Source organism: Musca vetustissima, unplaced genomic scaffold (assembly GCF_032173495.1).
Source record: "Musca vetustissima isolate MV318-11 ecotype Yass unplaced genomic scaffold, APGP_CSIRO_Mvet_v1 utg2975, whole genome shotgun sequence".
Lineage (NCBI taxonomy): Eukaryota > Metazoa > Arthropoda > Insecta > Diptera > Muscidae > Musca > Musca vetustissima.
In genome coordinates this window covers 24,219-38,617 of record NW_026880042.1, presented here as the reverse complement: position 1 = coordinate 38,617, position 14,399 = coordinate 24,219, and the positions used below count along the sequence as shown (strand labels likewise).

Sequence of the window (14,399 nt, the reverse complement as noted above, 5' to 3'; positions counted from 1 at the left end):
AAAGAAAATCGTTGCTGAATTTAGTTTTCCTTAGCTGAATTGCATTTTAATATAGAAAAACTTTATTGAGTTTTTAAGTTTTCTATGGCAAAACGTTGCTGAATTAAGTTCTTCTATAAACAATGTTGCTGAATTGCCTTTTTATGTTGAAAAAACCCTGCAGAATTTAACTTTTCTAAAGAAATTTTTTACTGAGTTGAGTTTTTCCATGAAAAACCTTTGCTGAATTGAATTTTTCTATGAAGAAACTTTGCTGAATTAAGTTTTTCCATGAAAACAAATTGTTTTTCTGTTAAAAAACGTAGCTAAATTGAAATTTTCTATGAGAAAACGTTGCAGAATTGTTTTTTTCTAGGAAAAACCTTAGCTGAATAAGTTTTTTCAATGAAAAACTTTTGCTGAATTGAGTTTTCCGGTGAAAAATGTAGCTTAATTCAATTTTTCTATGGGAGAACGTAGCTGAATTCACGTTTTCTATGAAAAAACTTAGCTGAATAGAACTTTTCTATGAGAAAACGTAGCTGAATTGAGCTGAATCTGAAAAAACTTAGCTGAATAGAATTTTTCTTAAAAAACCCTCGCTGAATTGAGTTTTCCTATGAAAAAATGTAGCTGAATTGAATATTTATTACCAAAAAAACATGCTTATTCATGTTAACACTTAAAAAACTTTGCTGAATAAAATATAATTTATAAAAATTTTCAAAATTTTTATTAATTATTTTTTTTTATTTATAATTTATTAATAAAAATTTTAAAATATATGTTCTGAATAAATACAACAATAAAAAATGATCTGAATGAAATCTTAAATCTTATTCGAAATTCGAATCCGCTTACTTCTTATAAAAACGAGTATACATGGGTGATGGCAAGTTAATAGTGGTGGCTTCATAGACCGGAGAACCATAAATGAGATGGGGTTGCCGTATTGGCTGTTGAGTTTCGATGGGGTTTTCCAAAAATACCAATGAATTGGCAGAAGTTACCTCAGTAGGAACAGAAATTTCTGTCGTAATCGGAGTTTGCTCCTGAAGTGTTTCGGGAGTTACCGAAGTTACGGGCTGCTCGGGAGTATTGTAGACAATGGGATTTTCCAGGAATGCCATGGGATTTTGTGGATTTCCCTCGTTTTCCATGGGTTTTACTGGGGACAGTTGTTCAGCTAATGGTTCAGGGGTTACGGTTGTGGGTTCTGCTTGGTCTGGCAAGCCATACACCAAATGGGGTTGTCGCACAGGCTCTTCTGTCACCTGGGGATTTTGGGTATTTTCCTCAGTTGATTCTGATACTGTAGAACCTGCAGAATTGGCTGTCCTGGGCTGAGGCATCAAGGCCTGTTCCGCATTACTTGGCACCATAATGTAAGAGGAGGGCAATTCAAAAGAATGTGATGGCATTTGCATATAGCTTTTTGTTTCCTCAAAGGTCATGGGGCGGGAATTAACATCCCGCGGCGGATTTGAGGAGGAGATCACTTGATTTTCGATGGGATTGGGTGTGCTAAAGAAGGCCATCAGCGAATTGGGTGTTGTGGTTTGAAGTGTGACAATTTCTTGGGGATTTTGTGGGAAAATCATCGAATTTTGTGAGGGTACCTGTAACTGTTGTTGCGGAACCTGGTTAGAATAGCCCACAAATTGTGCGGGTTTTTGTGCGGGATAATCCATCATTGCAGGTTGCATATTTTGTGGAGAATTTTCTTGGGGCCTGGATATTCCCATGAAGTTCGGAGAGGAGGGTTGAAAACTTGTGCTGGCAGCTTGATTTTGTTGCAGAACTTGGACTTGATTTTGAGGGACCATTTGTGGATTATTTCCTGAGGTTTGACCATAATTGTAGCCATTACTTTGGAACTGGGGTGAGGGTCTGAATAATGGAATCATGGCCTGAGTTTCGGTAACTTGAATCGTTTGTTGAACGGGAACCTGGGTATGGCCCCCTTGATTCATTTCGATGGCAGGGGATGGTTGGAGGTGAGATTGCCCTACGGGATTCTGTGACATTTCCGGACGATTGGATGGTTGAAATTGAGTTTGTTCACCCTGGTTTGCATAGGGACCCATTACAAAGCCTTGATTTCCTTGGGGAGGTTGAGAACTTTGCTCCCTGATGGCCTCCTGGGTGTGATTCGATGGAAACTGACCATTAAATGGCATTCGGTTCTCATTGGAGATTTGCTGCATGTGTTGTTGATAAGCTGGAGAATTTTCAGGTTGGGGACCTTCACCCTGCGGATTGAGGTATTGATTCCTTGAGGGCAAATTTTCCGTTGGCTGACCACCCTGAGGAATCCGATTCACTTGGTTGAGGGCCGATACCTGTTTATATGGATACTGTTGGTTCAAATAGTCATTTTGACCATTTGCCTCCGGAACTTGTGAATTTTGCGAATATCCATTGTTTGTATTCTGAGAAGCTTCCATGGGTTGAATGGCGCCCAAATGGAGATTTCCATCTTGCATCACTTCCACAGGTCTGTTCTGCTCCTTATTTGAATCCTCAGGTCTCAATTCACCACCCATGGGACGAATGGCGCTCAACTGCGAGTTTTCATTTTGCAGCGATTCCAAAGGCCTATTGAGATCAGGTTGTCCCATATGTGGGAAATTTTGCGTTCCTGAAGGAAGCTGAGCATCCTGAAGAGGCCTGGAATTTTCCGCAGAATTTCCGACGGACTCAGTTGCTAGTTGGGGATAGGAATAACCTCCATTTGAGGGTCTCATAACATCCTGATTCGGTTTGTTGGCCATCTCTTTGAGGGGTCTGATGTTCTCTTCATTACCTTGGCTGGAGGTTCCGGAGCCTTCTTGGTTTGGATAAGAATTCTGGGTTCCATTTCCCCCTTCCTGCTTTTGCTGTTGTTTCTTATAGTAAACATACTCTTCTGGCATAGAGTCCACCGGTCTCAGTAGAGTCACCCCCTGAGGCTCCTTTAAACCCACCTCTGGCCTGCCGTAGACATAACCCTGCTGAGTTTCAATTTCCGTCTTACCCATCATCATCACTTCTTGTGTCGCATTTTCCACCTTTGGCATTTCATCAGGTATCAGATTGGAGGAGGAGGCATTCATACCCATTCCCAGTTCATTGTATACCACACCATTAAAGGTGGGCGCATGTTCGGCAGTCTGCTTCATGGAGGGAGTACTATAACGATAACCTTGTGGAAGGTTGAGCGATTGTTGTTTCGGTACACGATTTGTAGATATTTTAATGGGATTCCAGGGTTGGGTATTGTAGGTGGGCGGTGGGGTGGATGCATTTTCATTTTGGCTGGGGGAGGGAAAGTTCTGAAAGGTGGTAGCGGGAGAACTGGAAATGGTATTCGATGTTAGAGGAGATGCGGTAGTTGTGGCTAGGGCCTGAGGTGGATTACTTTGCTGAGGGTTAGCCTGCTGAGAAGTGGGTCCATTATTTTGTGGTTGGTATTGGGAGGCCAAAGAAGAGGAGGATGAGGAAGCAGAACTTGTAGATACATCGGCGCTGAGATTTTGATATTCCTTATTTGAAATCGTGAGGTTTGGGGAGCCAGAGATGAAGTTAAGCCTTGATTTTTTGCTACAGTTGTTGTCAGATCAGAGCTGGGAGTTTGGGATTCTTGGTTCGAAAATGGTGGCAGATATTGACGTGCGGGTATGGGAACTTCCATGGGCTTTGATGGGATTTGGATACCATTATTGAAGCCGGAGGAGCCAACTGGCGCTTGAGTTCCAGCTGAGTCTTCCTGAGAGACTTGAGAACCAGGCTGTACAGCCAAATCCCTAACGGGTTGTCCAAAATTTTGATTTACTTGTGGAACTTGAGGTTGATAAGTCACTTCGGGATTCGGTCTCATTGCCTGAGGGTAGCCACTATTTTGGTGAAGATTTTCGCCAGGATTTTGTTGACCAGGTCCTTCGGAGATTTGATGCTCGAAACCTGGTCCTGATTGAAGAGAATTCTGATTGGCTTCTGTTTGTCTATTTTGTGGGGATTCAGGTTCTTTGATGGGGTTTCCATTTTGACCCATATTCGGTCTTAGATTCTGTTGGTACTGATAGGAATATCCTTGATTCGATTGAGGTCTCTGCTGCTCAGATTCTTGCCTGGATGGGAGAGGGGTTTGCTGGGCTTCAGGTTGCCTATTTTGTGGGAAATTAGACCCCATACCATTTTGTTCCACATTTGGTCTCAGATTCTGTTGTGGCTGATACGAATATCCAGGGTTCGATTGAGGCCTTTGGTTACCCTGTGGAGAAGATTCTTGTCTTGAAGGAAGAGTGCCTTGCTGTGCTAATGGTCGAACATTTTGTGGATATGCAGACTCTTGGGTGGCTTCCGATTTTCCATTTTGTTCGCCATTCTGCCTTAAAGCCTCCTGAGATTGATAGGAGTATCCTGGATTCTGTGGAGGATTTTGTCTGGGATATCCATTATTTGAAGTTTCCAAGGGACCTGCAGGTTGAGGCTGAGATTGATACGAATATCCTTGAGAATTTTGACCAGGCGAGGAGTTTCCATTTAGAACCGAATTTCCATTATTTAGAGCTGTCGTGGGATTCTCAGGTCTCTGATATGAAGGCTGCGGATTTGGTATGGCTTCTGGTTGACCTAGAGCTCCTGAAATTCCAATAGGTCTCTGATTAGCTTCTGCTTGTCCACCCTGAACAGCTTGGAAGTTGTTTTGTTGGTCCATGTTTTGTTTGGAAGGAAGAGCGTTTGATTGGGCGCCATTTTCTGTGGTTGAGTAAACATAACCTTGACCAGGTCTGGGATAATTTTGTTGCTCCGAATTTAGAGAAACTTTTGGATTTTCTCTGGAAGGCAAAGCAGGTCTTGGGTAATTTTGCTGCCCGGTTTCTGGTCGGGAAGAAGCTCCAGTAACTCCTGAATTTTCTGGAGTTCGGTAGGCATAACCTTGACCACGATTGTCGTAATTTTGTTGCTCAGCCTCTGGTTGAGAATTAACAGGTCTTTGATTGCCTTCTGGATCCCTCGAAGTGAAATCATTTCCTTGACCAGGTCGAGGGTAATTTGTTTGGGTGTTTCCCGAACTGAAAGCATGGGAATTCGAAATGGCTTCAGGGACCCTGCTGGGATAATTTTGTTGTCCAACTTCGTTGTTGGAAGCCTGAGAAGTCTGCATGGTTTCTTGGACCCTCAAATTGTCACTGTTTGGTAGAGAATTTCCCTGAGCAGGTCGGATATCATTTTCCGGATTGATAGTTGACTGAGGATTCTGATTGGCTCCTTGAATTCTTTCTCCGTTTCCTTGAGTATTTCCTTGTTCAGGTCTGTGATAAATTTGTTGCTCTGTTTCGGATTTTGAGGTTTGAAGTCCTTGATTGAATTGAGCTCCGGGTCTGTGTTGTAGGAAATTGGTTTCCTGAGAAGGTTTTTGATTTCCATAGCCTTGGAAATTCGAATTGGGTCCTTTAGGGTAACCCTGTTGATGTTCGTTGGGTTTTACTTCGTTGGTTCCTGGAGAAGAGGGTTGATATTGAGGTTCAGGCTTCTGATTGCCTCTGTCGTTGAAAGATTGCTGGAAATTTCCCTGAGGATATTGATAGCCATTTGATGGACCCTGTGATGAAAACGAAGGATTTTGAGAATTTGGATTTTGGGAATTGGGGACTGTTTCCTGCGGCCTTGAAGAGGTCTGATGGTATTGATAACCATTTGTTGGAACCTGAACTGGATTTGAGGGATTCTGAGCTGGATTTGAAGGTCTTTGTAGAGCATTTGAGACTTCTAGATTATTTGGCAGATTATTTCCTTGATATAAAGCAATTCCTGGGTTATTAAAAGAACTTGATTCGGCGTAGGAAGGTCTTTGATGGTTATAGGTTGCGGAAGAGGTTGCTTGAGCCGAAGTTGTGGCAAAATTTCCAGGAGAAGAAGCTTGAGGTTGGTTATATGAAACTCCCACAGTAGCTTGTTGTTGTTGTCCTCCCAGGGGTTGTTGAGAAAATTGTGGTTGCTGTGAAGGAGTGTGAGATCCTGCTGCATTCTGAAGAGACCCCTGAGGCTCTTGCCTTAGTTGGGAGGGATTATTTTGTAAAACATTTGTTGGCTGTTGTTGAAAGTTGGGAGTTGTGACTTGTTGTGTTTGTGTTGGAGTTGCAATTTGAGGCCGTGGTCTAATCTTGGGTGCCACATACAGTGGCGGAGCTGTATTAAATTCGTAGGGTTGTAATTTTAATCCAGATCGGGATTTTTTTAATTCCGATATCAAAGAATTCGGCTGGGGTCGGTGATATTGATATCCTGGCTGGTGAATTTCTTGGGGTCTGCCATATTGATGAGATCCGAAGGTATTCTGAGGTTGGTTCGACGACGAAGGTGGATAGTAACCATTTGGTTGATGGGTCTGCAAGTCCTCTTGTAGGTTATTTAAAACCGCCCAGGATTGGCGCACCAACAGCAATAACAAAAAACGCAGCTGAAAAGAAAAAATATTTATTTTTTAATAATTAATAAAAATTTACAAAAATATTTTAAAAAAATAATTAAAAAAAATAATTTTTTTTTTTAATTTTAAATATTTTTAATTTTAAAAAACTTACCAAAATTTGCATTTTCCTCAAATTTAAATTTAAAAAAAGTAAAACTAAAAAAAAACTTGGTCCTACCACAACTCTCTGCTATCCCCGATGTGTGGCTGTGTCCGGCTGGTAGACTTTTCGAATCCGGAATGTTTGATTTTTCAATTGAAACAATTGTTTTTATATTTTTCGGTATTTGTTCGGTTGCGACTTACCAGCACAGACTCCCTCAAGTGGCTGTCTGTCATATCTTACACTTGAGTGACCATTAAAGTGACATATTCACGCACCCAGTAGTCATACGTAAGCGAACACTCACCCAAAAAAACGAAGTTATGAATGGTTAATAATAATTTTTGGCTGTGACATCAACGACAAGTGGATTGGGGGTGTTAAAAAATAAACAATAAGCCTAGCCGAGCCGAGCCATGGCCTAGCTACCTTGGTGTCAGCAACACCCAAACACTTTCCAGAACGTGTTAACAACCAGGCATGATCGTGAACATCATCATCATCTTGGAGAGTGTGTGGAAAGGCAACAACAATAACAACAAAAATATTACTTCAATATTGCCGATAAATAATTGTAAATTTTAATTTCGAATACCCTACACCAGCAGGTGGGAATAATTAGGCCTTGGGTGGGATACGATCGAAATTTTTTTCGAGAAAAAAAATAAAAATATATTTTTATTTATATATATATATATATATATATATATATATATATTTAATTATTTTTTTAGATAAAAATTATAGGGAGGTAGGGAAGGGGAAGGAGGAAAAGCCTTCTCCAGGCCTGAGATATTTTTTTATACCCTTCACCACACTGTGGCGCAGGGTACATATGTTTGTAACATGCAAAAGGAAACGAGATAGACACATGGTTCCTTTTGAGAATATGCATAGAATCACTTTCTGAGTCGATGTAGTCATGTCCGTCAGTCGGTCCGTCCGCCTGTCCGTCTATAGATGTTAAATTGTAAACAAAGTACAGGTCGCATTTATGATCCGATTTGGATGAAATTTGGCAAAGCTCATTTATTTGGCCTAAGGACGAATCCTATTGAAATTGGGAAAAATCGGTTCAGATTTAGATATAGCTCCCATATATATTTTCGTCCGATTTAAGGTAAATGGTGCACCAAAGTCCCTATATATCTTTCAATTTGCATGAAATTTGGCACAGAGTTCTTAATTAGGTCCAGAATTATGTGTGCTAAGTTTCTTGAAAATCGGTTCACATTTTGATATAGCTCTCATGTATATCTTCGTCCGATTTTATGTAAATGGAGCACCAAAGCCCTTATATATCATTCGATTTGCACGAAATTTGACATAGTATATTGAATTGTGTCCAGAAAGATATGTGTCAGGTTTCGAGAACATCGGCTCAGATTTAGATATAGCTCCCATATATATATTCATCCGATTTAAGGTAAATGGTGCACCAAAGTCCCTATATATCCCTGGATTTGCACGAAATTTGGCACAGCGTACTGAATTAAGTCTAGAACGATGTGTGTTAAATTTCGTGAAAATCCGTTCAGATTTAGATATAGCTCCCATATATATTTTCGTCCGATTTAAGGTAAATAGTGCACCAAAGACCCTATATATCCATCGATTTGCACGAAAGTTGGCATAGCGTACTGAAATGAGTATAGAATGATGAGTGGCGAGTTTCCCGAAAATCGGTTGAGATTTAGATATAGCTCCTATATATATTTTCGTCCGATTTAAGGTAAATGGTGCACCAAAGCCCCTATATATCATTCGATTTACACGAAATTTGGCACAGCGTATTGAATTAAGTCTAGAACGATGTGTCTTAAATTTCGTGAAAATTCGTTCAGATTTAGATATAGCTCCCATATATATTTTCGTCCGATTTTATGCACCAATGGTGCACCAAAGCCCCTATGTATCATTCGATTTACACGAAATTGGGCACAGCGTAATGAATTGGGTCTAGAATGATGTGTGTTAAGTTTCCTGAAAATCGCTTCAGATTTAGATATAGCTCCCATATATATGTTCGTCCGATTTTATGTAAATGGTGCACGGAAGTCCCTATATATCCTTCGATTTAAACGAAATTTGGTACAGCGTACTAAATTGAGTCTATAATGGTGAGTGCTAAGTTTCGTGAAAATCGGTTCAGATTTAAATATAGCTCCCATATATATTTTCGTCCGATTTAAGGTAAATGGTGCATCAAAGTTCCTATAAATAATCCGATTTGCAGGAAATTTGGCACAGCGTACTGAATTCAGCCTAGACTGATGTATGCAAAGTTTCGTGAAAATCGGTTCCGATTTAGATATAGCTCCCATATATATTTTCGTCCGATTTAAGGTAAATGGTGCACCAAAGACCCTATCTACCCCTGGATTTACACGAAATTTGGCACAGCGTAATGAATTGGGTCTAGAATGATGTGTGCTAAGTTTCGTAAAAATCGGTTTAGATTTAGATATAGCTCCCATATATATTTTCGTCCGATTTAAGGTATATGGTTCACCAAAGTCTCAATATATCTTTCGATGTGCTCGAAATTTGGCACAGCGTAATGAATTAGGTCTAGAATGATGAGTGCTGAGTTTCAGGAAAATCGGTTCATATTTAGACATAGCTCCCATATATATTTTCGTCCGATTTAATGAAAATGATGCACCAAAGTCCCTATATATTTTTCGATTTTCGAGAAATTTGGCACAGCGTACTGAATTGGGTCTAGAATGATGTGTGTCAAGTTTCGAGAAGATCGGCTCAGATTTACATATTGTTTCTATATATATTCTCGTCCGATTTAAGGTAAATGGTGCTCCAAAGTCGCTACATATCTTTCGATTTCCACGAATTTTGGCATAGGGTACTGGATTATGTCGAGAATGATGTGTGCTAAGTTTCGTGAAAATCGGTCCAGATATAGCTCTATATATATATATATATGTATTTTTTTTCTTGAAAAATTAATTCAAATTTCTTACAGAAATTAGTGTACCCGAAGTTCTCTACAGCCCATCCTCCATGGCCTCCATCCATCGAAATACACTTGTTATCCGAAAACAAAAAAATTACGAAATCTTCTCTAATTTACATAATAATTTTTGGAATGAAATGAAATGTTTTGTTTCAAAATTTTATTAAAACAACACTTCAAAATTGTATTCACAGAAATCGACACACACACGTACGTACGCACACGTTCACACATCCATAATTTGTTTCATTTAAAAATTAAAAAAAAGTAGTGCTGCAATTGAATTTATGATCTGAAGATCTGAAGCACGTGAAATTGAGTTGTTTTTCCTACGGCTGCTGATCGGCCAATTGAAACATTTTTTGGAGTACCGTTTTTTTTAATTTTTTTTTTGAGTTTTACTTTCATTTGGTGAATGGTAACGGTTAACGCGTAAATTGGGTCAACTATTTTTGTTTTTTTACTCACCCATGTGTGGGGGAAGCCCACAGAAACGGGGTCGCTGAACTCCGGCATTATTTTGAAATCATAACTGTTCGTTTTTATGCAACATCTTGTGTAGAAGAGGGCGGGAGGGATCATGAATTGTTTTTATTGTTGTTTTTCGGAGGAATCATGAATTGTTTTATTGTTGTTGTTGTTTTTTTATTTCAATATGATTTATTTCTTTTGTTTAAAATTTTGCAATTATTGCATGACCACTAACACCAACAACAACAATGTCTTCGGACATATGAGTATGGGAAAATTTTTGTTTTCGATTGGAACTCTTTTTGTATTGTCATCAGTTTTTTCTTTTTCTTTTTTTTTTTTTGAGACAACAATGACCCTGATATAATTTTGATTTTTTATTATAGAGGTATTTTTAATAAATTTCAAAAAAATGTGTGGTATATAATTTTTTCCTATAGAACATTTTTTGGAACGTAAGAGAAGAAGAGAATCGAGTGGAACGTAATTTTTTTTCTGACAGAAAAGTTGTGGAAAGAAAGATTTGTCATAGAAGGTAAATTTTTTTTAAATAGAAAAAAATGTGGAACGTGATAATTTCTGAAGAAATTTTTGTGGAACATATATTTTTTTTCAAAAATAATGTGGAATGTGATATTTTTAAAATAGAAAACCTATGCAACGTAAGATATTTCATTGAAAAAAAAATGTGGATCATAATATTTTCTTAAGTAAAATTTGTGGAACGTAATTTTTTTTCGAAGAAAATTTTGTGAGACATAATATTTTTTAAAAAAATACGATAAAAGATAATATTTTCAAAAAAAAAAATTGTGGAACATAATTTTTTCCACAGACACATTTGTGGATCGTAATTTTTTCTAACAAAAAATTTATGAAAAATAATTTTTTGTCTAGATAATATTGTCTAGATCGTAATATCTTCCGAAGAAAACTTAGTGGAATCTAAAATTTTAAAGTAAACATTTTGTGGAATGTAATTTTTTTCGATGAAAATTTTTTGGAACGGAATTTTTTATGGGAATTTTTGGAACATATTAATTTTCCATGGGCATTTTTTTTCAAACTAAATTTTTTATAAAGAAAATCGTGTGGAACGTAATTTTTTCTAAAGAATTTTTGTGGATCGTAATTGTTTTCAATAAAAATTGTATGAAAAATAATTTTCTGTCTAGAAAATATTGTGGATCGTAATATTTACTAAATAAACAATTGTGGAACGTAAAATTTTATAGCCAACATTTTGTGATTCGTCATTTTTTCCAAAGAATTTATTGTGGGACGTAATGTTTTCCAAGAAATTTTTGTGGAATGTATTTGTTTACAGGACTTTTTGTGGGACCTAATATTTTCTCCTGGACATTTTGTGGAACGTAATTTTTTCTAAAAGAAAATTTTGTGGAAAGAAAATTTAATGAGACCTAACATTGTCTTAAGAAAATTCGGTAGAAGCCAATTTTTTCAGAAAAAAAATTTTGTGATATGTAAATTTTTCCAAAGAATTTTTTGTGGATCGTAATTATGTTTTAATAAAAAATTTATGAAAAATAATATTGTGTCTAGGAAATAGTGTGGATCGTAATATTTTCCATATGAAAAAAATTGTGGAATATAAATTTGTTAATAAAATATTTTGTGGAACGTAAGATTTGTTGAAGAAAATTTTGTGGGACGTAATTTTTTTACACGAAAATTTCGTGGAATGTAATTTTATTTACAGGAATTTTTGTGGGACTTAATATTTTCTCCTGAAAATTTTGTGGAACGTAATTTTTTTCGAAGAAATTTTTGTGGATCGTATTTTTTTCTCATAAAAATTGTATGAATATTTTGGGAAACGCAATAAAATTTTGTGGAACGCAATTTTTTGTAATAAAAATTGTATGAATAATAAATGTTTGTCTAAAAAATATTGTGGAACGTATTATATGCAAAAGAAAATATTGTGGTGTGTTCAAATTTCTTGTGGAAGCCAATACTTCCTTTCGCAAGTTTTGTGGAACGTAACATATTCCCCCAAAAAAAACCCATATGGGTCATATTTAATATTGAAAATAGTGTGAAATGTAATCTTTTATATAGAAAAACTTGAGGAATGTAATTTTTTAATAAAATGTTTTGTGGAACGTAATTTTTATCAAAAAAAATTTGTGGATCTTAATATTTTTTACAATGAAATAATAATATAACCTACGATTTTTAATGAAAATCTAGTCGAGATTAGTTTTTCGAAGAAAATTTTGTGGAATGTAATTTTTATCGAAGAAAAGCTTATGAAAAGCTTTTTAAATGAACTTATGTGAGGTGTAATATTTCCTAAAGGAAATATTGTGGAACCTATTTTTGTCGAAGAAAATTTTGGGGATCGCAATTTTTTGGAAAAAAATATTGTGGAAAATATTTTTTTCAAAAAAAATTATCTGAAATATAATTTTTTTTATAAGAATTTTTGTGAGATGTACTATTTTGTAAGGGAAATTTTATGGAAACTCGTGTGGAACCTAATTTTTTTCGACCAAAAGTTTGTGTGACTTAATATTTTCCAAAGAAAATGTAGTTGAAGCTAATTTTAGTAGTGTTTGGCGGGTTATTTGGGATACCATTTGTATTTTGTTTTTGCAAAATAGACAGACTAATTTTTTCCAAAAAAAAAAAAAAAAATGTTGTGGAACGTATTTTTTTGTGGAATGTAATTATTATTATTTTTTTTTAATTTGTGGATTGTAATTTTTTTTATAAGAATTTTTGTGAGATATATTATTTTGTAGGGGAAATTTTGTGGGACGTAATACTTTATAATGAAACTCGTGTGGAACGTAATTATTTCCGAAGAAAATGTGGTGGAACCTTATTTTTTTTTCGAAGAAAAGCTTATGAGACGTGATTTATTCTAGTGAAATGTTGTGGAACGTATTTTTTGGTGGAAGGTATTTTTTTCAAAAAAATGTAGAATTTTTTTAGGAATTATTGTGAGATGTAATCTATATTATTATGAAACATATTTTTTGTAATACTTTATTGTTAAAAAACTCTAAATTGTTTTTTTTACTTCATTTATTTTTTTGTCTGTTAAATTTTTTTTTTTTGTTAAAAAAATTACTTTTTTCCTTTAACACTTTGTCTCCAAAAAAAAACCCCAAAACTAATTTTGAGCATGATCATGTGTGAGATCTTAATCTTATTAAATAGTCTCCGACGCCGGAGATTACAAAGGTATGACCGACCTATTAAATTTAACGGTTTTTTTGCCCAACATTTAAACAAAAAAACTTTTGTAGAATATAAATAAATAAAAAATAAAACTTGCATAAGCTTGCAGTTTGATTCATGCAAATTTTTGTGGTCAACATTAAGGTTCCCTCATTCGATACAAGGTGTGGGATTAATGATTTGGTGGGATTTTTTTTGGAAACAAAAATTTAAATCGTTGGGAAAAAATTAGTTTAACACGTAATTCGTGTTAAAGACCAAGTTAGTTTGGCTATGGCTGATGAATACAAATTAGGCCGGGTTGAATTTTTTTTTTTTTTTTTTTTTGATTTTGTGATGTTTGAAAGCCAAGCAATTTGTTTCATGGGGTTATGGGTCTAGGTCTGGTGACGTTGCCCACACGACATGACTGCTAAACTATTATGGCTGATAAAATAGTGCTTATCAACTGATAACACCCTCCACCCCAAAGGCAAAGGGGGGGTGTTGGGGTACAGGTGTTGAGTGGGGTATGGTATTATGTATTACCTATTTTTTATCTAAACGTCTGTGTGTGTTTTTTGTTAAGATTATCATGTTATAGTGTTGTTGTTGTTGTCATAGTACAAAAATTCTATTTTTAGATTTTCGGTTGCAGTTCAAAATTTTTTGTTGAAAACCAAGTAAACGATTTTTAGTTGGCCTGTTATCAGACCTAAGTTGGCCCGTTTACCAAGTCAGTTGGGACATTTTTGTTCTTCGCCGAAAATGTTCGATTATTGGTATTCGAGTCATCTTAGGTTCATGGCCAGCCTGGGTCTTTATCTAAATGACCTATGGAATTGTGAAAAATTTGTTTTTTTTTATTTTTTTGTTTTATTTTTTTTATGTTAAATTGTTGTTGTTTCTGAATAATTTTTTTTATGGGTGGTCATTAATTTTTTTTGCAAGAAATTTAACTTAAACGGCTTCGTCATTTATTGAAGTGGGGGATTGCTGTTTGGAAATGTTGCCTTAGGGCTTTGTAAAACAATTTATTTGGCCTATTGAAATTAAAAAAAAAATAAATATTCAAAACCGCAAATTATGAAATTTACACAGCAAATTTATGTTTCATTGTGTTTTGAAGTGGTGATGCCATTTATTGGCGGGATTTTTTTCAAGAGGGGGGATATGGGCAATTTAATTTAAATTACACACTATTTTAATTTGTGGGTAATAAAAAT

At 35.9% G+C, this 14,399-nt stretch overlaps 1 protein-coding gene across 1 annotated transcript; it reads right to left on the bottom strand.

The window, feature by feature from the left end:
* Positions 1-836: 836 nt before the first annotated feature.
* On the bottom strand, positions 837-10,029 carry LOC133325338 (uncharacterized). The gene is made up of 3 exons (XM_061534123.1): positions 9,982-10,029; positions 3,566-6,352; positions 837-3,503 (listed from the first exon to the last, which is right to left on the bottom strand). The coding sequence occupies exons 1-3, from the start codon at positions 10,027-10,029 to the stop codon at positions 837-839; spliced, it is 5,502 nt and encodes a 1,833-aa protein (XP_061390107.1).
* Positions 10,030-14,399: the final 4,370 nt, after the last annotated feature.

Coding starts and splice junctions, on each gene's coding strand:
- LOC133325338 (XM_061534123.1), bottom strand. CDS start 10,029: ATGCCGGAGTTCAGCGACCCCGTTTCTGTGGGCTTCCCCCACACATGG. Junction 6,353..9,981: donor TGGGCTTCCCCCACACATGG/GTGAGTAAAAAA, acceptor GAGGACTTGCAG/ACCCATCAACCAAATGGTTA. Junction 3,504..3,565: donor GCTCTGATCTGACAACAACT/GTAGCAAAAAAT, acceptor ATTTCAAATAAG/GAATATCAAAATCTCAGCGC.